We start from the raw sequence: 19,833 nt of genomic DNA, 5'->3' as shown, positions 1-19,833 counted from the left end.
TGTTTGAATTGTATCTGGCCAAGCTTTGATCTCACAACATCTATTTATGGATATCAAACTAGATCCTCACGGAAATGTTCCGACATGCAGATATCGGCAACCCTGCCGAAAATACCCCTCCTTGACGAACTCCAATGTCTCCGCATTCCCCGAAGTACATCTTTCTTCAACATGACATTTTCAGTAACTTAAGTCCCCATGCCACCCAAACGAGCCTGCGACACCTGTATCTCCCGCAAAGTGAAATGCAGTGGTTCTTGGCCCTGCGATACCTGCCGCAGTGCAGTAAAGCGGGTGCGCTGTACGTACCTGAAGCCTGCGCACAGGAGGGGCCCGAAATCTCGGCGAGTAGCAAGCCACCGAGAACCCGAACTCCCAGCGATTCAATCCACAGGGAACCCGAAAAATGATCAAGAAGATACATACATGCAGAACACTAGTGATGAGACCGGTTCTTCATCCAACCCAACATGCAGCTCCCAATGCATTCCAAAGACAGTCCTTGCGTCGGTGATCCGTCTGTATCAGCAATATTCATACAGCGTCTGGCCCGTAGTCAATGCAAAAGCTCTTTTAGGAAGGCTCGAGGATATATATCCAGAAAGAGTTGACTCCAATGCTGGGAACACATTTTGTCTCGTCATGGCCCTCTGCGCCGCCACGATGGCTCAGTTGCATCTTGATCCCTTCGTAGATGCTTCCCGGGCAGTGGATAGCACCACAATGGTCCAGGCTTGTCTGCGACTGCGTGAACGTTACAACAGCTATGGAACAAATCTGGATCTCAGAAGCGTCTTGGTGTCTTTCTTTTTGCATGTGTACCACGCCAAGGTCAACCAACGAACTTCAGCAATGATGTTCATCCAAGAGGCCATGGCCGGAGCGCGTATTCTGCGATTGAATGAAGAATTCTCACACGCGGAAGATGAGTTGATTGCAAACAAGGGCTTGGTATTTCCGTTGCTTTGGGTATCAGAGAGGTAGGCTGGAACCTCTGAATTCGCAGAGTAACTTATTAACTATCCTCAGAGGTTATTCATTGCACCTGGGTCTCTCTCCTTCATATATTGACCCCCCCGAATTAATAAATGTGGAGAGAAATATGAATGCTGATGTCCATGCTCGAGGGTTGCTAGAGCTCGTCAAGCTCTTTATTGCATTTGATCAACTCTCGGTACGGCGCAACTCGCGTCCTGGGATCATCTTGGCTACACATCTGACCGATACCGAGGCGAAGATTGCTTCACTATGCTTCACCATGGAAAATCACGTTTCGACCCGAACGGCAGACTACTATATCACACGGGAGTGGATGAGGACCATTCTCTGGCAGGAGGCACTCACTATGGGCTTGCTGTCTTCTTCAGCGTGTACATCCGTCTTGGCATTTGGATTTCCAGCGCAAGTTGGCCGTGCCTTACTGCAGGCCTTGCGGGGCTTCAGCGAGACCGATTTGCTCCCATTGGGACGAGACCAGGCTAGTAGCCTTGATATAAAGGAAATCCAGGCTATGGCTAACGTCATTTTGTAGTTACTGAAATGCTTCGAAGTCACCAACTCACTGGCGGACACGGTTCTTTTGTCCTCACACAAAATAAGTTCTCGGCTCGAACTAGGACCACAGGACTTTCTGCATGCATTATACCAGAAGATTGTTCCCTTTCTCGAGCAGGATACCATGTTGAAGTCAATCCTTCATGCTAAAACTGCTGAAGCTCTAGTCGCAGCTCCAGCTCGCCTGCTGACAACCGGGGAGGAAGATGCGGGCCTGCACTGGGGCGAAAATGGACCTGGTGGTCTGGCCCAGATTGCCGGATACATACCAAACAGCGAGCTTGAGGAACAGAACGAATTGACACCAGATTTCTTGAATTGGCTTCAACAACCGGATCTTCAGATAATCTAATATCAATCTCGATAACATTTTCATCGGATCATTCTGTCATCTGAAGGACGATCCGTCCCGAAATATCACCCTTCTCCATCTCCTCATATACCTGAGGTAAATCCTTGAACGGCCGGACCTTGACCACAGGATTAACAATACCACGTCGTACCATATCAACAGCCTCCATGCATTCCTTCAGCGAGCCCACCAAATTACCCGTGATCTTGAGCCCCTTGATCACAATCGTGCAGATAGGAGTCTCCAAGCTCGGTCTTCCCGGGGGAATACCAACACAACTCAAAGTACCACCAACCCGTAGCATATCACAAGCATGTGCAAACGCCTTTGCATTACCTGCTGTCACTACCGCAGCATGTGCACCTAAGCCAGTAATCTCTTGCACCCTCTTTACGGGGTCCTCGGTGGCAAAGTCGATAAATTCCTGCGCGCCCAGACCTTTGACAAAGTCTCCCTTGCCAGGACCAGTGTCGACGCCAATTACCAGAGCCCCTTGAGCTCTTGCATATTGAACTAATCAATGTCAGTGGATTGCAACCCGTCTCCCGGATTCCCCACCGGGGGAAAAAGAAAAAGCATACCAGCCAAATGCCCAAGGCCACCTCCGGCCCCAACAACCACCAACCAATTCCCAGGACGAACATTCGCATTCAAGACGGCCTAATCAATTACCAATCACCAATTAACCCAAAACCATATAACATAAAATACCCAACCCACCTTATAAGCCGTCAAACCCGCACAAAGCACCGGCCCCATAACCTTCGGATCAACATCATCAGGCAAAATCGTCAAGTAATCCGCATCGAGCGCGATATACTGCTGAAAAGACCCATCCTCGTGGTGAAGATGGTTCGTACTCGCAACGCAGTACTGCTCCGTACCCGCAAGACAGAACTCGCACCGTCGACAGATGCGGCTCGCGAACCGGATCCCTACCAGCCCGCCGATTTTCAGGCCCGCGGCGTGCGTGATATCCGGGCCAAGCGCGACCACCCGGCCGATACCTTCGTGGCCGCCCACGTGTGGCAGTTTGATCTTTGTTATCGGGTTGCCGTCTGGCCCGGCTGCGGTGCCGGATTTGGTGTGTAGATCTGTTAGTGTGTTAGACTGGGTCTTGTTGAGAGATAGATAACATTCTGGTGAGAGCGCCGGTTGGACTAATTGACGGTTTACATACCGCTCTGGCAGACGCCGGTGTAGAGCACTTTGGCGAGGACTTCATTGCGTCCCGGGATTGGCACGGGGTAGTCTGTTTTGAACTCGATTTGGCCGCCCAGTGAACGGACGAGAGCGACTGTTTGGGTCTGTGGAATGGTGAGGGTGTCCATTGTTATTTTGATATGTTTGCTGAGGAGATATTGGATGGAATATGGAGTATGTCTAGAAGAGACTGGATTCTGGATATTATACAGGTGAAATGGCTATATTTATATTTAACACTCGAGTCTGCGTTGTAATACCTAAGATGGATCATGTCAATTCTCCGAGTGTACATCAAGTGTACATCAAGTGGTGCGTGGGTTATCCTTGAGCGGGGAAAATTGTTCTGCATTGTCAGTTTGTTCTCCAATCCGGGCCAAATATCAGGATATAACTGGTCAATGATGTGGTTTGGTCATGAGCTGAGGTGGAACTAGACAGCCTACAGCCAACCTTTGTGCAGATGATGTGAATATCAACAAGACAGACTCGGATAAATAGAGTACGCCAAACCTGAGTACTATTTACTATTGGTAGTAGACTAGGAAAAAAGAACCTCACAGATGTGACACTGCATGAAGACATGCTAATTCTCCGAATCAATTCTCCGGGTCTTGTACATTTGCAGATCTTACCTACAGCAGCATATCTACAAATAGCAAAGAAGAGGATCTGTATGTTCCATTAACTACCTAACCTAGGGGAGGCTTTCCCATATTTTTTTTCCTTTCTTGAAATGCTACGCTTCAAATCGCTATCCTCAAGCAAATCGGGGTATGTACAATCGCACTAATTTCAGTCCATCCGGGTACGCCATAACCTCACCAGAAACGCCGAGATCAAGAAACCAGACTCAAAGCTCCGAACACCAGCTAGTCACGCGCCCTCCGCAAAGGAATGTCGGGTATTTCATTAAACATCTAAACGTTGTCCAAATGCACCGCGCGTGCGTAAGATCCCTTCGTAGGGGTAGTAGGTGAATTGGGATCGCCAGTCTCAATATCCCTGCGTGTCCTGTGCGCACGAGGGCTTGAGTTCGGAGTAGCGAGCGGGGTGACGAATAACTCGCCGTTCTTCTTGCGCATCCAGTGTACGCGCAAGTGGTCGAGTGCCGTCTTGAAGTCGTCGAGAATGACCGTGTCGCAGAGACATTTGAAAATGAAAGATAGCTGGGATGGTTAGTGCGGGAAATGGAAATCAGATAAATAGGATGGATGCGATCTTACTTTCCAGAACGGCTCAACACCTGTTGGAAGCATGCTGGAAAAGGCATTGAGCACGCTGCAGGTATCGATAATCATGAAAATAATCGACAGACACATTGCCGCCAGCATGATTCCGAAACGTGGGCTGACTATTACTAGTTCCCATAATCCGAAGTTGTATTCGCGCTTGATCGTCCAGAACAGGCTGGCCGTTGTGAAGATCCACCACGGGTCGCTGTTGAGAGACCATGTTAGAGCGAAAGGGATTCAAATATGAAAGAGCAGTACTCGATATATGGCGGGGAGGGAATGACGAACCGAAATAGTGGCTCCATTGGCCTGGTCGTCAGGAAAATCTTATTGATATTGTTGAAGTATGTGAAGTTCGCATAGATCTCCAGACCCCAATAGGGCCAGCAGAGAACAACAGTGGCAATGTAGATGATCGAGACCTTTCGCGATAGGAATGGGCGGTTCTTCATCCAGGCGATAACATTATGCAGGGCCCAGGAGATGTTGAGACCGATCGCGGTCACGGATAGATACCAGCCGTAGACGGGCTCGTGAGGGAAGATGAAAGTACCATGGGCCATAGCCAGGATGAGCTATAGTCAATCCACATATTAGCTAAGGTTTTGTTGAGTGCATACATGACTGCGCCAGTCTTTTGGCTTCCTTACCTCAGCAAAGATCAGCTTGTGCAAGAGAATATGTGACTTCATATTGGCAAGAGTGATAGCGGCCATAATGAGTAGACTTCCAACCATCAGACCCTGGCCCCATGCTTCAAGGATCAGGGCATCAGCCTCGGTAGGCTTCGAAATGTGATCGGTAGCCATCGTGGGCTGTATTCATGTCAATCGTAGGCGGTTGCTGGGGAGTTGTGGTGAAGGGTAAACAAGGGTCAGGCGAGTGAGGCGGAAGAGGCAGAATAGGTGGAAGAGTTTGTGATCGAGAGGCGTAGAGGAAAGAAATGAAGCACAATCTTCATGAAGGCATGGAAGTGACAAAAAGAGCCGGTTCTATCTCGCACATACGCGCGACATCACTAGGGTTCAAAGTGAAGATGGAACCAAGAGTTATATAATTTAATTCGTAATTTGCATAAGCACGGCAATTAGCGCCAGCTATTCCTTGTCTTATTTGGCTAATTCAACCCGCAAAAAGTTATTTGCGACGCCACTAGATGGTCTACGGTCGTTGGCTCGACAGGGGTTGTAGGCGGGGGGGAAATAGGGGATAACTCCAGAAGTTGGAGACTCAACGCGCAACATCTTTGGATGTCAATGTCACCTCAATTGTGTGCTCCCTCCCTTCCTATCCAAATCATTTTGTATTTAGCAAAAAATCTGGAAAAAAAAACCGAAAAAACCCCGGACTATCCCTGGGGTTGTCCCCGCGATGAGTCGGATGTCCATGCGGAGAAACGGGAGGTGGCGTTCCTGGGGATTCGAGCTAAACGGGCTAGCTAAACGAGCTACTGCACGGTGGTTTTGGGGTTTCTTTTACGTTTGTCTTGAATTTGGAAATAAACCACGAGATGGCAAAAAGAATGGTTTTGCTATTTACAGATCATAGAAAGATCCAGACACATGTTTCAGGAACTCAACAGCATAAAGAACATCAAACACAAAGAACACAAAGAACACAGAATACAAAGGATACAAAGAATACAAAGAATAATAATGATAAAAACTCAACGAAGTCTAACGGTCAGGCCTTTGTTTTCCCGCTATTTCTCCGTCTCGAACGTGTCTTGACCAGTCACTTAGGGTCATTCTACCCGAGCTTTTAGATAATGGAATGGACATGAATGTTTCATATTATACACACTTGTTCTCATAAACTAACCGAAAATAATATAACTCCCTGCTCGGTCCACAGGTTCATGTTGCTGATTACCCCAGCACATGCATATGCATTCCCGAGGTTCTCCAGTGCCGTGAAGTTTACGCTATTTAGCCAATAGACCGTGTACCGGGTATGCTAGACCTACCTCTTTCAAAAATATCCGGTATACAATGATCGTATAATTGGATATAGCGGAAGTCAAAAATACTCGCCATCCAATATTTGTGATCGCGTGGGGAGTGACCTAAGAAATAACATTGAAAAGTGTGAAGCCGTATCAACCACGTTCACCACGCTTAGTGCGAAGAATAATCGGAAACAAGCACCTAGTCGACCGTGGATTTATTTTGACAGCCAATACGCCGCTAGTCCTGCGATTACCCGTCTTGCATACAATATCCACCGGTGGATTTTATACCCGTTTGATATATATTCGACAAGAAAAAGCTCCTGGTGGGGGCTAGACCATTTCAGACTAGTATTTCCCGGTGAAAGTAATACATCTTCCTCGGTCCTCGTGGAAAACGTTCAGGACGCTGGCTCCGCTGCGCTCATCTACGATGATGCGGGTGACTTAGTCTACGAAGAACTTGAAGAGGTGACTGCCAACTTCATGGTGCAAAAGTTCTTCGGCAAGGATGTCATCACCTTCTGGGCCGGAGACATGATGTCCATCGGCTACGGTTATGGAACTGTGCACATCCTTGATGATTCCTACAAGGATATCTACACTGTCCAACTGACCGGCAACTTCGTCACCCCGGACGGCTCAAGCAAAGACTCATACTGTGACATGCACGAGAGCCTCATTACTTCCCGCAACACTCTCATTTGCACCGCATACAACGTCACTCAGCATGACCTGACTTACATCAACGGTACCTCCTCCGAGTGGATGCTGGACAGCCAATTCTACGAGATTGACAACCCTACCAACCAGGTTCTGCACTCATGGAGTGCCCTTGACCATGAAGCTGACCTTCCTCTGACCACCTCCCGCCAGAGTCTCGGAAAGGATGTCGGTACTCAGGATGCCCCCTATGATGCCTACCACATCAACTCCATCGCCACCACCAACCATGGCTATCTTATCTCGCTGCGCCACATGTGGCCAGGCTACTATCTGTCTCAAAAGGGGCAGCGTAATGTGGCAAGTGAGCGGCGAGGATGGTGCCGACTTCAAGCAGATTGGCAGTGTCGAATTTTCGTGGCAACATGACATGCGCGTCTACAACGAGACCGACAACGGGCTCGTCCTGAACCTGTTCAACAATGCCAACACCCCCACTGACGAAGAGTCAGAGACTACCGGCATCAGCCTGGCCATCGACCTGGACAAGAAGACAGTTACCGGTCTTCGCTCTCTGGCTGACCCCAACGACCCCGTCCACTCCGTCAGTCAGGGCAGCTACCAGCTCCTCGGTGAGGTAGGCAGCCATGCCTTCCTGGCCTACGGCTCCATTCCCAAAGTCAAGGAGTTTGATGTTGACGGTAACGTCGTTTTCAGCGCTAAATTCGGCGATGAAAATGCTGTTGCATCTTACCGCGGCTACCGCTACCAGTGGACTGCGACTCCCTTTTGGAAACCCTCCGTGTCGGTTAACAGCACCAGCTCCGGTGCTACCGTCTACATGAGCTGGAACGGCGACACCGAATATGACAACTGGGCCCTCTATGCGGCTTCTTCTGCCACCTCTACCAATAACACTCAGATCGCCACTGCTATGCGCACTGGCTTCGAGACTTCTGCTACCCTTGTCGACCCTCCTACCAACTTTGTTCAGGTTTTCGCTCGAAAGGGTACCAGCCTTCTCGGCACCTCGGAGGCTGTCTCATTCTAAGCGGTCCAAGATTCGCTTCGGGTGGTAACTTGCCCTTGCCCTTCCTATTCCCCTCCAGGATTCCTCTGCAGAGGCGGTTTGGTTACACATATTAGATCATTAATTTCTTCCTGTACATAATTGACATCATCTTTTGAACATACATTTGTTTTCTTGGCACATATTGATCTCAAGCAAAATTTCGAAGAGCCGGATGTCTGTCACACACCTAGGCAGAGTGATGATATTTGATTAGATCTAGATCTCATTCAGTCATCCATGGATGTCAATCCCTAGGTCTCCCATCTGGGCCGCCGGGCTGCTGAAACGCCGAGATAGTGATATTTCTAGGCTCTCCGGTCTGAATCATAGAATGTGTCACTTATATCAAACTTTTTAAAAATACCGCGCAGAGCCGGTAGGTCTGTCTCTAGGTCTGTCTCACGATGTTCTCCAATGGACATTGAACATGACGTCGAGGATGTCACAAATGAGCGACCGACCCTTTTGGCGTGCCACATGAACTACCCTCAGTTTGTTCTGTTGTTCTGTTCGTTAAATTCATGTTCTGTGGCAGGGCCCTCTGGGAGGGTTTATACCTCTATTATCGGCTACTGAAGTTCTCTATCTGACATTCGTCGGTGATTTCAGAACTTAAAATAATTCTCCGTATGGTCTCAGCCATAGAAAGCTCACATTCCTTAGGAACAATAAATGTCTAGAACGCCACGGTTGCCCTAGCCACGGTGTTTTACATTTAGATCAAGCCCAGGCTTTCAAATAGTAGTATCAGCTTGGTTATCCAGAGTGTGTGTCATGCCGTCCACGGGTGTAACTGACTGTAAAGGTCGTTGAAGCATAATCCTCTAGCTTAGTCTGGCCAATTACTATTGTATACGCACTTGATTCATTCTTTTTAAGGTTATACCTGGAGGTCCCAGGCTAGTCACATTCTCTAATATATTGGATCAGACACGAGTAAAATAAGCGACTGGTTGGCTCTCCTCATCCTATCCTCAACATACAATATAAAATTAAAGGCCCGCACATTCCTCACTGGATTGAGAATCCTGGAATCAATCCTGTCAACCGTCCGATCTTCCCATAGGAATACAAAGCAAACATGGTACTAAATAGGGAAATGGTGACATTCTTCATATGTTTCTGTTGGACAATCGGATATGTCCTACTTGGCTACTACATTGTGTTAGTTTTACACCCCTTCATTTTGCGCCACATCCACATTGTACAGCATGACTTGGCGTCCAATTTCCCCTGAGCCAGTATTCATAGCAACTGCCTAGAAGTATCTTGCCGTGAGGTATTAGACCCAATAGTTCTAGACCCACGGTGCAACACAGCAACAAGTGGAATGATATCAGATGCAGGAACAAAAACGCCTATATAAAGCCACCCAAATTCCCGGCTCTAACACAAGACATAACTAAAGCCAAAGTATTCCAACAGCTTTACAATCAACCAAGATGTATCTCCTAACTATCCTCCCCCTCCTCACGCTCACCACCCTCGGCCTGTCAACTCCAACAATCCACGACAACCATCTGGGCCCAAGAGACATTCATTACGGCGCCTCCCCCTCCTCTTCAAGCAATGCTCAATGGAGGAGACCAACAAATAGACCACCGCCCGTGTACCGAAAGCTGGGCCATGCGATAGTGCACAACAACTGCAATTTCCCAGTCTACCTCTGGTCCGTGGCCTCTACAGTCCTACCAGAGCGAACCCTCCTCCCAAATGAGGAGTACAACGAGGTCTTCCGCGAGAACGCAAACACTGGCGGTATCGCAATCAAGATCACCACCGACCGTGACGGGCTGTATACCAGTGCCCCGCAGATGATCTTTGCGTACAACCTTGCCTCTACACGGGAACGGGGCCAGAGACAGGATAAAGTGTGGTATGATCTCTCGGATGTCTTTGGGGATCCGTTTGTGGGCTACCCGGTGAATCTTACTCCTTCTGAGCCGTCGATTTCTTGGAAGGATGGTGTTCCCCCTGCTGGGAGTCAGGTGAGGGTTGTTGATGCTTCGACGGATTTGCGTTTGTCGCTTTGTTGAGAGGTTGGGGGTTTAGGTTGGGAATGAGATGGGGATGGGAGTATAAAAATAAATGTTCAGAGATTGTTATGGCTTTTAGATATGTGCGCGAGTTGGATATGTTAGTGCTGCTCAATTGAATTATTCGGACTTTTATGTCTCATTACTCATTATTATTGCGTATCACGGAGGATTTATATAGTTGTAGATGTCATGATCGGCGGGTTTCAACCTCGGCTGTAGGATATGGATCAATTGGATCGGGTTTCTCCATTTTGGAGAACCCTAAGAGAATATCCATGGAGCTATGAATGATTTCCCCAAATAGGTGGGGGGAGTAAGGGAGAATAAAAGAAAGCAGAAAACAGACCTCGGCCAGAAGCCCGGGGGCATTTCCCCGCATTTTCCCCAATTTGTCCCACATTTCTTCTTCCGAGTCTCTTGACCTTTCGGTACTTCAACTTGACCTCTCCCATACTCCCTTCTCATTCACTAGAGAACTAAACTACATCCAAAGAGAAATGGTTTCTCCAGCAATCAGAGTCGCCCCCTCGGCGGCCAATCGCGCCCTGAACTTGCTACGCACAGTACAATACACCCACCCACCCAACTGCCCGTGCCACAAGAACCCCAACCACCACCACAACCACCAGCAAACCCCTTCTCTGCTCAACCATGTAAAGCGCCGCATGTCCACACCCATCGACCGCTCGCGCGAGAAGGAATATGCCTTCGAGATGGCGGCGTCTAGCATTCGCTTCGGACCCGGCGCGACCAAGGAGGTCGGAATGGACTTTACCAACCTCGGCGCTAAGCGCGTGTGCATTGTCACCGATTCCAATGTGGCCAAGCTTGATGCTATGAAGCAGGCTGTCGAAGGTCTTACCCGTGAGGGCATTGAGTTTACTATCTTTGACAAAGTTCGCACTGAGCCCAAGGATAGCTCGTAAGTCGACTCCGAGCTTTACGCGTGGCTGTTGTATAGCTACTAACATGTGTTCGAATTAAGTATAAAAGAGGCTATTGCTTTCGCTAAGCCCTATAAACCCGATGCCTTCCTGGCCGTCGGTATGTCTCCCTTAACTCCCTATCTCCCTGACATACACAAGCTAACACCAAATCAGGCGGTGGGTCCGTAATCGACACGGCCAAACTGATGAACCTATACACTGTCTTCCCCGAAGCAGACTTCCTCGACTTCGTCAACGCACCCTTGGGCAAAGGCCTCCCGGTCGACAGACCCCTCCTCCCACTCGTCGCCGTGCCAACAACAGCAGGCACAGGCTCAGAGACAACAGGCACAGCAATTTTCGACCTAGTCTCCAAAAAAGCCAAAACAGGTATCGCCCACCGAAACCTGAAGCCAACGCTCGGAATCTGCGACCCGCTCAACACCCGCACCATGCCCTCAGCCGTGCACGCCGCCTCGGGCCTCGACGTCCTCTGCCACTCCCTTGAATCCTGGACCGCAATCCCATACAACGAGCGCACCCCACGCCCAACAAACCCCATCAACCGACCCGCCTATCAGGGCGCAAACCCCATCTCCGACATCTTCTCCCTCGCCGCCCTGCGCGCAACAGTCAAGTACCTGCCGCGTGCAGTCCGCGATCCAGACGACCACGAAGCACAGTCAGAAATGCTGCTCGCTGCTACGCTCGCCGGCGTCGGCTTCGGAAATGCAGGCGTTCACCTCTGCCACGGTATGAGTTACCCCATCTCCAGCCAGAACCCGGGCTATAAGCATGCGGGCTATGAGGTCGATCACCCCATTATCCCGCACGGTGTTTCTGTGGCTGTCACCGCGCCTGCTGTCTTCCGCTTTACCGCGGCCTCGAACCCTGATCGCCATCTTGCCGCGGCTGAGGCGTTTGGTGTGGATATCTCGAATGTTAAGCGGGAGAGTGCGGGTGAGGTGCTTGGCGCTGCCATTGCGGAGTTCCTTGTTACGCTTGGTGATCAGCCGCGTGGATTGAAGGATCTAGGCTTCAAGGCTGCGGATTTGGAGGGGTTGGTTGACGGGACTATTCCGCAGCAGCGGGTGCTTATGCTTGCGCCGAGTTTGAGCAAGGAGTTGGAGGCTGAGAGGGGTGAGTTGAGGAGCTTGCTGGAGCAGTCTTTGGATTATTAGGGTGGGACCTTTTATCGAAGTGATTTCTTTTAAATGCGATTTGCATCTGATATCTCTATACTTATTATATACGCCGATATGATGCATTAAAATTGGATATCTGAGTTTGTTTCTTTGTTCATGTTGGGGAGGGAAAGCAGAGTGTAATGCTGACTTGGTAGGGGGAAGTTCATCCTAGACCGGCTAGGAGCAGATATCTTTTTCATATCACATTTCACGTCAACGCAAGAATCATCGTTGACTATTGCAACTCCCATAATTGAGGTGAGTTGTCCATCTGCACTGAAGCACTCGAGCCATCACCCGGGAGGACCTTTGCGCCGAGGACACCCATCGACGACGCTATACGATCCAACCAGATCACAGCACGGGGATCATGTGGATCAGAGGTCTTAGACGGACCCTGTCCAAGCTCCGAATGAATGCGGAAGGGGAGGACGGAGCTCTTCGACGTTGCAGAATTGGGGGATATGGAATATTCACTATCACCGCCGGGTGGCGTGACAACAGTCGACTCCGGCGAATTTTCCTCGATGAGATTAAAGCGCAATCGGTCTCCAAGACGGTCTGAGAGCTGTTGTAGTATTTCTAGCATATTTTCTGCTCCATTGAGGAGCAGCGACGGACCAGTGTCCGGGAAGATCTCTGGAACGGGGCCCACGAAAGATCCAGGTCGTTGGATGATACCTTGCTGGCGCTGGCTGTGCGCGCTGATACAGGACCGGAGCTCCGAGGCGAGCGAGCGCAGCCGACGGGAAGTGTCATTTATGCGCCCGATGAGATTTGTGATGGAAGTTGAGTCTGGCTCGGCCGGGACTGAAAGAAGATCCTGGGTTTCGCTGATATACCGCGGGCATTTGGCGATTTCCATGAAAGCCAGGTCGGATATTTCTCCGTATGCAGACCACTCGCCGGGTTTCTGGCAGTCTTCGGTCCTGACTTTCGTCGCGTAGGATTGCCATTCTTCTTGGTCTAGAAAGCAAGGTTTGCCTTCGTAGACCGCTGTCGCGATGAAGAAGCCGCGGAATGCAATCCAGCAGTATCTTCCGAACCCAGAGTCGTGCGCTTCTGGGCCTCGACTTATCATCAGTCGCTTCGCGCCGTCGGAGTGCACGACCCAGGCGTCGGGCGTGGTCTGCGCGTACATCTCAAAGACACTGAGGATGATGGATGTGCATAGCATGTTGTCAGATTTGGCATGGTCGGCTTTCGGGATGGCCCGAATAACCTCACTCAGTGACTTCGAGTACATTTGTCGACTTGCTTTGAAGAGAGCCTTATCTTGAGTCAAGTGCGCTAAATAGACAGAGCTCAAGCAGCAAACCGCGGAGTCGAGGTAAGCATCTGTACCAAAATTCATGACGATATATTCGGCGAACCCGGGCGCATCGCCAGACCGGAACCGATTATGATAATAGAGGGTCGGAAACGACGTGCTGATGAAGTCGAGGAATAATTGTGGCTGTGCAGCACGGAAGGACTTGCGCACCAGCGACGGCGACACTTTTTCATCCCAGCCACCCAAGGAGGAGTGGCGGCGCATGAGGGCAATCGCATTGCCGCGCACTACGTCTGCAGCGGCGGTGGAGTCACCGTGTGCGGGGACGAATAGGTCAGTTTGGGTTGAAGATGTAGCCGGCGCGCGTGGACCTGCCAATGCGCCTTTCCCCCTCCGTCGCGTGTTGGTGCGATGTCGTCGCGCGAGGTTGGGGCCTTCGTCTTGAAAGCGGAAAGTTCGCCGGTAGCCCGGACATGCGCGACCATATTTCTGGCACTGGTTGCATTCCGGGACTGCCTCGTCGCACTAGGGACTTTATTAGCCCAAGAGCTCGATTTTTTTTGGATGGAAATTGAAATTAACCTTGATCCGTCGCTCGCGGCACAGGGCACAGCCTGTGCTGTGCGGAACTCCCACCATGGTCTCAAGACTGAGAAGATGTCATCACGGGGCAGATTAAAGGCTAATATGGTTTATGTGCCCATTTTTTGGGTTCAGGTTTCATGAAGCTGAATAGAGCCAAGTCGAGTTGATTTGAGGGGGAAAATTGAGAGGCTGTCAGCCCTAGGACATTGTTTCATATTGTCGTTGAGAACATTTTGCCAAGCAAATGGTCAAAATGGGCGGGGAAGCAAAAGCCGTTTCAGGTTTTGTTGATTCTATATCCATCTTTCACCTACATTTTTATTGAGTTCATCTTATTCAAGTCCTACTTTGTACATCAACCTCTTTTCTTCTCTAAGATTGTTCGGGATCTTGCAGTCTCACCTCAGGTAAGAAATTATAGACTCCAAGGTCTACCCAGGTGGCAAGATATTCCCAACATTCCGCCCCTATTTATAAAGTGCAATATCACTGCAGGTCAAATAAACTCTGCTGGCGGCATCTCCCGATTACCACTCATTTTCAATGGCCAACTAGTCGGAAAAGCCTTCGTCTGCCGGTAGTCTTGCAATAATAAGGGCGTTTGCTGTGTCACTCAATGGGTTGTGGATCAATAATACAGCGAGCGAGGGGTGGCAACAGACATCCTATGAGCAATTCGTGTAACCGGGGTCGGACGATGTATTCAGCATTATGAGTTCACGTCAGTAATGGCCGCTAAGAAAATGTGGTGCGAATTTTCGTTCAAGGAGAATGATGATATCTTGCGAGCATTACTGATACCTTGTATCCAGAGTTGTGAGGCGTCCCTGTGCTCTTAGATGACCAATTTGGGGGTAATCATGTCTCTGGGGTTGGTACTGCTTTCTTCGTTGACAACCAGGAGCTGAAGGTGGCGTTGGGGAGGACTCGAGTCTTGTTACTCGACAATTGGTGATCTTCCAGAGAGCCACCCGTTCCTAGAAACCGTACTTATCGAGCGGGAGGCGATTGAAAACAAGGGAATATATTTGAAAGGGAGATAATCTAGCCCCAAACTAACGACATTGATGTTTAGCAGAATATGGGGAACGTGGGCGCAAGCATGACAAGAAGACGGGAGGATGGACATACTGAAGTCCAATAGGGTTGACTTGGCATAATCAGGTCGAGAGTCCGTAGTGCTCTACCCTATATGTAGGTAGGTACCTTGTAGACGCTTCTCTCCAATCATGGTGGTTGTACCCCGCGTTCTGTCCATGTATATGCATATCTGTATAGAAGATGATTGGGCAAATGGGAAGAAATGTGAGGGCGCGCCTGCCGCGGGGAGTAATAGAATACCTTAAAAGTGGCCAATTTGCATTTCCTCTTCCCACCTCAATTGACTCAATTGAATTACAATGCCTCTTATAAGAGCTTCTCGTCCCAAGGTCCTTGTGCCAGAAAAGCTGTCGCCAGATGGACTGGCTCTTCTGCGCAGCTCGCTGGATGTCCATGAGCGAAAAGGCCTCAGTGCCGAAGAATTACTCCAGATAATCCCGGACTACGATGCCCTTCTCGTTCGCTCCGAAACCAAAGTCACTGCGACTGTGCTGCAAGCTGCAAAGAACCTAAAGGTGGTAGCGCGTGCTGGTGTTGGAGTTGACAATGTTGGTATGTTTGGATCGTGTTGTACACTGGGGTGTGTTATTGACTGGTGTGTAGATGTCGCGGAAGCTACGAAACTTGGAATTGTAGTCGTCAACTCACCTTCGGGGAATATTGGCGCCGCAGCTGAGCATACAATTGCATTGATGATGTCCATGGCGAGGAAAATACCCGAGAGCTGTGCTAGTCTCAAAGATGGCAAGTGGGAACGAAGTAAATTCGTCGGCGTGGAAGTCAAGGGGAAGACATTGTCGATTATTGGTCTAGGGAAAGGTAACTATCCCTCACTTGGCTTGCTTAAAAACATGATTTGACCGTGCATTATACTAGTGGGATTGACAGTAGCACGACTGGCCAAGGGCTTGGGCATGAATGTGAATGCCCTCGATCCATATGCATCCCCAGCAGTTGCAGCTTCGGCTTCGGTCGCCCTCGTATCATCACTCCCGGAGCTGCTCGCATCTGCTGACTTCCTAACGATTCATACACCCCTCATTGCCTCGACTCGAGGAATGATCGCGGAAGCTGAACTGGCACAGCTGAAGCCAGGTGCCCGGGTGCTAAACGTAGCCCGGGGAGGCACATTTGATGAGGATGCACTGCTCGCGGCATTGGAATCAGGCCATCTTGCCGGTGCTGCTATTGATGTGTTTACTTCAGAGCCCCCTGCTCCTGATTCATCTGCGGCACGATTAATAGCCCACCCACGAGCAGTTGTTACACCGCACCTTGGTGCCTCGACAGTAGAGGCACAAGAAAATGTTTCAGTCGATGTGTGCGAACAGGTCCTTGAAATCTTGCAAGGATCGTTGCCTCGCAGCGCTGTCAATGCCCCTCTCATCCTGCCCGAGGAATACAAAAAGCTGCAGCCATTTGTACGCCTAGTTGAAAAGCTGGGCAGCTTGTATACTCAGCACTATGCAGCTTCTCCTGGCGGAGCAATGGGAAGGAACACCTTTGATCTGATCTACCAAGGCGAGTTGGCTAGCATCAACAACACGAAGCCGCTCTTCGCCGCTTTAATCAAGGGTCTTCTTGCTCCCATCAGCAGCATGGAGGGACTCAATATTAATATTGTCAACGCTGAACTGGTGGCTCGCGAACGTGGCATCTTTGTCTCGGAGCAGCACTCCCGCGACCCATCAGATCACTCGTCCTATTCGTCGCTGGTCACTCTTGTCGCCCGTCCACCTTCTCGGGCATCGTCCCGAGCTCCAGCTTCCGGCGACCCCTCTAGTGAGCCAATTCCAAACCAACAGCAGCGGATTATTTCTGGCACCTGCTCCGGTGATCAGCCACTGATCACTCGTTTGGGTCGATTTGAAGCTTCTTTTGAGCCAGAGGGGACCTTATTGATCTGTGAGAACTATGATTCACCGGGAAAGATTGGTGTCGTGGGTAACATTCTTGGTCAAGAGGGTGTCAATATCAATTTCATGGCCGTTGCCCCTGTGTCAACGAAGCTGGCTATCAATGAAAACCCAAAGAAGTCCCTTCCCATAGACGAAGGCTCTCAAGAACCTGCTGCAAACGGCCAATCACTGAAGGAAGCCTTGATGATTCTCGGCATTGACAGAGGTGTTCCTGCTCATGTTACTGCTGCATTGGCTAAGGAAACTGGAATCTTGAGTGCGTGTGCTGTCACCCTTTGATTCTATGTTTGTGCATCGCCCATCGGTTGAATGTTGTCGGATATCTAGAGGGAAGGAGGGGTTGCTTTCGGTTATAATTTTATAAATACTCAACGCATTCGGAGCTGTCTTTCAACTATGGCAGATCTTTATCTACTTGTGTCTCCACTTTCATTAATACATTCATAGCTATATTGGTGCAGCGTTATACAAAACAACAATAATGTTACTTACACAAGGATCCAGCCCAGAATCAATGAATCCATCCCTACCTAGTGCCACTCATCAGCTGAAAGCTCTGGTGGTATACACACTAGTACATCACATAGTAGATATCAAAATGAGTAGTTCCCTATTAGGAAGGTGCGGCAACTGAATATACCTTGCCCTAGTATGTACTTCCTTTCTCTGCTGGTCTGTCCTTCCTCTATACATATGTATCTCCTCTTACTATCAAATATGACTATACATACGAGATATCTTCCCTCACTTTTTCCTCTCTTTTGATCCTTCCCTCACATCTGATAATGTATAAATTTCCACTCCCTTTGCCACTTCCCTCTTCCACACCTCCCCCAGTCCTCACTTGTCCCTTCTGAACCTTCACTCCTCTATATATCTAGAGATATTTATATCCCTTCTCTCACTTCTTCTTTCACTACTTTCACTTCTTTCACTTCTTTCTCTTCTTTCTCTTCTTTCTCTTCTGATACTTTCACACTATCTCCCAAGGTCTTCTCGACATTCGGTATATATACACACTCTCCGATTCTACCCCTCTATCCTTTCTCCCCGAGGTTTTTTCACCCTCGAATATAAATCTCCCCCCCTTTCACTTCTCTCTCTTTTATTTCTTCTCCTATTCACACCTACGAAGGTATAAATATCCACCCCCTTCAACTTCTTCTCTCTTCTCACCCCCCATTTGTCTATATCTCCCAAGGTATTTATACCCCTTTTCCTTACTTCTTCGCTCTCTCGATTCTTCCTTCCTACACATCCCCCGATGTCTCTTTACCCTCACTTATACCTTCCTATCCTTCCCTTCTCTATATCTCTCGAGGTATATATATCCCTTTTCTCAATTATTGTCTCTCCCAATGCCTCCTTCCCCGACAAATGCTCTTTTTCCCAAGCCGGCTGATCGCTCTCTGATCATGATTTCATTGCATTTCAACATCATTGACATTGAAACCCAATTTTGAGTGGAGCAAGATGTATTGTTTCATGTCTTCCTTACTCTACTTTGACTTTTCTCTCACTTTGTCTTACGTCGCTCTTTAAGTCCGACCTCAACAATGATTATGTCTGAACTATTGGCTGATACAAACTTTACAGCAAGGTCTAGAGAGATGGTCAAACTCAACTCAAAGAGAAAACCAACGCCTTGAAGGGCAAACTGGACACCAAGGAAACGCAGCTGCCCCAACAGCGTGAGGTGGCTGAGAGAGCGGCCCAGGAAATAACTTCCTTCAAGGACGAATTCTACGGCAAGAGGCTGCAGGAGAAGTACAATAAGCTACAGTTTAACAAGACCGATGACTAACATTGAGTAGTCCCCGGGTATGGCTGTTCAGTTTGCTGCGATCTGCAGCAGTGTTGGCTGTTGAGCCAACAACCCACGACGATGCCGAAGCCAGCAAGGCTGAGACCAAGATAAATGAGAGGCTGAGAAGCCAGGTGGGAGTTTTGGAGCAGCAGCTCCGTGGCACGGAGGCACGAGTTCGTGATTCCGAGATAGCCCGGGAGACTGAAAAGCAACGCTACGAAAAGGAGGTCCGACACCTAGACTCTCAGCTGGCGACTGTCTCCCGGGGTATCAAGGAATCCCTGCTCGCGAAGGATCGGGTCATCGTCGAGTGCAGCAGAGGGACGGCTACATAAGGGCCAGTAAGAAGTGACAGGCGAAGTTTGAAGAACTGCAGGCCGAATTCATTGATCTTACGAGGGACACGAAGGAACTTGAGGATGAGGTTCAGGGCCTGACGGACCAAGTTCGGGAGCTGGATGATGCCAACAACTATCTGGCTGAGCAAGGAGAAAGCCTGAACCAGAAGGTCGAAGAGTTGAAGGGCGACAACCGATTCCTGCTGGAGCACAACGAAGAGCTGTTTTGCCAGAGTGTGGCGTCGGATATGCAACTCCAGCAGAGAACAGAGTGGGCGTCCTTGGGCACCAGGTCGCGGACTACCAGACAGCGGAGGCGGCAGACATCACCGCCGCAGTTAGTGGCATGGCGTTTGGGGCGGATGATTAAACAACCCCGATCTCCAAGGCTGGGCGCCATCCTGCTGTTGCTCAGTCGCTCACTCTGTTGTTGCCCTGTCGCTCTCCCTCTTCATCCCAAGTTCCTTCCCCAGTGGTGGACATGGATATAGCGGACATGCACACATCGGATATCAATTCGTTTCTAACCAATTTTTTGGAATGAATCAAATCCAACAAATCTGTGGGTTTATTTGTCTATTAAACTACGTGGGTATAAGCCTTATGTAGAATGCTATATATCCAATCATTC

General features: G+C 49.4%; 9 protein-coding genes across 9 annotated transcripts; 6 read left to right on the top strand and 3 right to left on the bottom strand.

Annotated features, from left to right (window-relative positions):
* Nucleotides 1–642: 642 nt before the first annotated feature.
* Nucleotides 643–1,906, top strand: N7471_005559 (putative C6 transcription factor; the record flags this gene model as incomplete). Its single annotated transcript, XM_057278278.1, has 3 exons — nucleotides 643–980; nucleotides 1,030–1,477; nucleotides 1,532–1,906. 3 exons carry the CDS (start codon nucleotides 643–645, stop codon nucleotides 1,904–1,906), a joined length of 1,161 nt encoding a protein of 386 aa, XP_057137888.1.
* Nucleotides 1,907–1,934: 28 nt separating this feature from the next.
* N7471_005558 (zinc-dependent alcohol dehydrogenase) lies at nucleotides 1,935–3,237 on the bottom strand (the record flags this gene model as incomplete). Its single annotated transcript, XM_057278277.1, has 4 exons — nucleotides 1,935–2,419; nucleotides 2,488–2,566; nucleotides 2,627–3,000; nucleotides 3,087–3,237. The coding sequence occupies 4 exons, from the start codon at nucleotides 3,235–3,237 to the stop codon at nucleotides 1,935–1,937; spliced, it is 1,089 nt and encodes a 362-aa protein (XP_057137887.1).
* Nucleotides 3,238–4,029: 792 nt separating this feature from the next.
* Nucleotides 4,030–5,153, bottom strand: N7471_005557 (uncharacterized protein; the record flags this gene model as incomplete). Its single annotated transcript, XM_057278276.1, has 4 exons — nucleotides 4,030–4,278; nucleotides 4,336–4,549; nucleotides 4,633–4,919; nucleotides 4,995–5,153. 4 exons carry the CDS (start codon nucleotides 5,151–5,153, stop codon nucleotides 4,030–4,032), a joined length of 909 nt encoding a protein of 302 aa, XP_057137886.1.
* A 1,625-nt stretch (nucleotides 5,154–6,778) lies between these two features.
* Nucleotides 6,779–8,006, top strand: N7471_005556 (arylsulfotransferase family protein; the record flags this gene model as incomplete). Its single annotated transcript, XM_057278275.1, has 2 exons — nucleotides 6,779–7,272; nucleotides 7,325–8,006. 2 exons carry the CDS (start codon nucleotides 6,779–6,781, stop codon nucleotides 8,004–8,006), a joined length of 1,176 nt encoding a protein of 391 aa, XP_057137885.1.
* Nucleotides 8,007–9,469: 1,463 nt separating this feature from the next.
* Nucleotides 9,470–10,063, top strand: N7471_005555 (Bys1 family protein; the record flags this gene model as incomplete). Its single annotated transcript, XM_057278274.1, has 1 exon — nucleotides 9,470–10,063. One exon carries the CDS (start codon nucleotides 9,470–9,472, stop codon nucleotides 10,061–10,063), a length of 594 nt encoding a protein of 197 aa, XP_057137884.1.
* Nucleotides 10,064–10,563: 500 nt separating this feature from the next.
* On the top strand, nucleotides 10,564–12,173 carry N7471_005554 (hydroxyacid-oxoacid transhydrogenase; the record flags this gene model as incomplete). Its single annotated transcript, XM_057278273.1, has 3 exons — nucleotides 10,564–10,988; nucleotides 11,052–11,110; nucleotides 11,167–12,173. 3 exons carry the CDS (start codon nucleotides 10,564–10,566, stop codon nucleotides 12,171–12,173), a joined length of 1,491 nt encoding a protein of 496 aa, XP_057137883.1.
* Nucleotides 12,174–12,414: 241 nt separating this feature from the next.
* Nucleotides 12,415–14,091, bottom strand: N7471_005553 (Zn(II)2Cys6 transcription factor; the record flags this gene model as incomplete). Its single annotated transcript, XM_057278272.1, has 2 exons — nucleotides 12,415–13,977; nucleotides 14,035–14,091. 2 exons carry the CDS (start codon nucleotides 14,089–14,091, stop codon nucleotides 12,415–12,417), a joined length of 1,620 nt encoding a protein of 539 aa, XP_057137882.1.
* A 1,346-nt stretch (nucleotides 14,092–15,437) lies between these two features.
* N7471_005552 (uncharacterized protein) lies at nucleotides 15,438–17,336 on the top strand (the record flags this gene model as incomplete). Its single annotated transcript, XM_057278271.1, has 3 exons — nucleotides 15,438–15,690; nucleotides 15,742–15,957; nucleotides 16,015–17,336. The coding sequence occupies 3 exons, from the start codon at nucleotides 15,438–15,440 to the stop codon at nucleotides 17,334–17,336; spliced, it is 1,791 nt and encodes a 596-aa protein (XP_057137881.1).
* Nucleotides 17,337–18,321: 985 nt separating this feature from the next.
* N7471_005551 (uncharacterized protein) lies at nucleotides 18,322–19,572 on the top strand (the record flags this gene model as incomplete). The annotated part of the gene is made up of 5 exons (XM_057278270.1): nucleotides 18,322–18,378; nucleotides 18,664–18,824; nucleotides 18,872–19,163; nucleotides 19,220–19,425; nucleotides 19,473–19,572. 5 exons carry the CDS (start codon nucleotides 18,322–18,324, stop codon nucleotides 19,570–19,572), a joined length of 816 nt encoding a protein of 271 aa, XP_057137880.1.
* Nucleotides 19,573–19,833: the final 261 nt, after the last annotated feature.

Source organism: Penicillium samsonianum (genome assembly GCF_028829775.1).
Source record: "Penicillium samsonianum strain IBT 33392 chromosome Unknown utg000003l_segment0_segment0, whole genome shotgun sequence".
Lineage (NCBI taxonomy): Eukaryota > Fungi > Ascomycota > Eurotiomycetes > Eurotiales > Aspergillaceae > Penicillium > Penicillium samsonianum.
The sequence above is the reverse complement of the archived record's forward strand: the minus strand, read 5'-3'. Positions and strand labels throughout refer to the sequence as shown.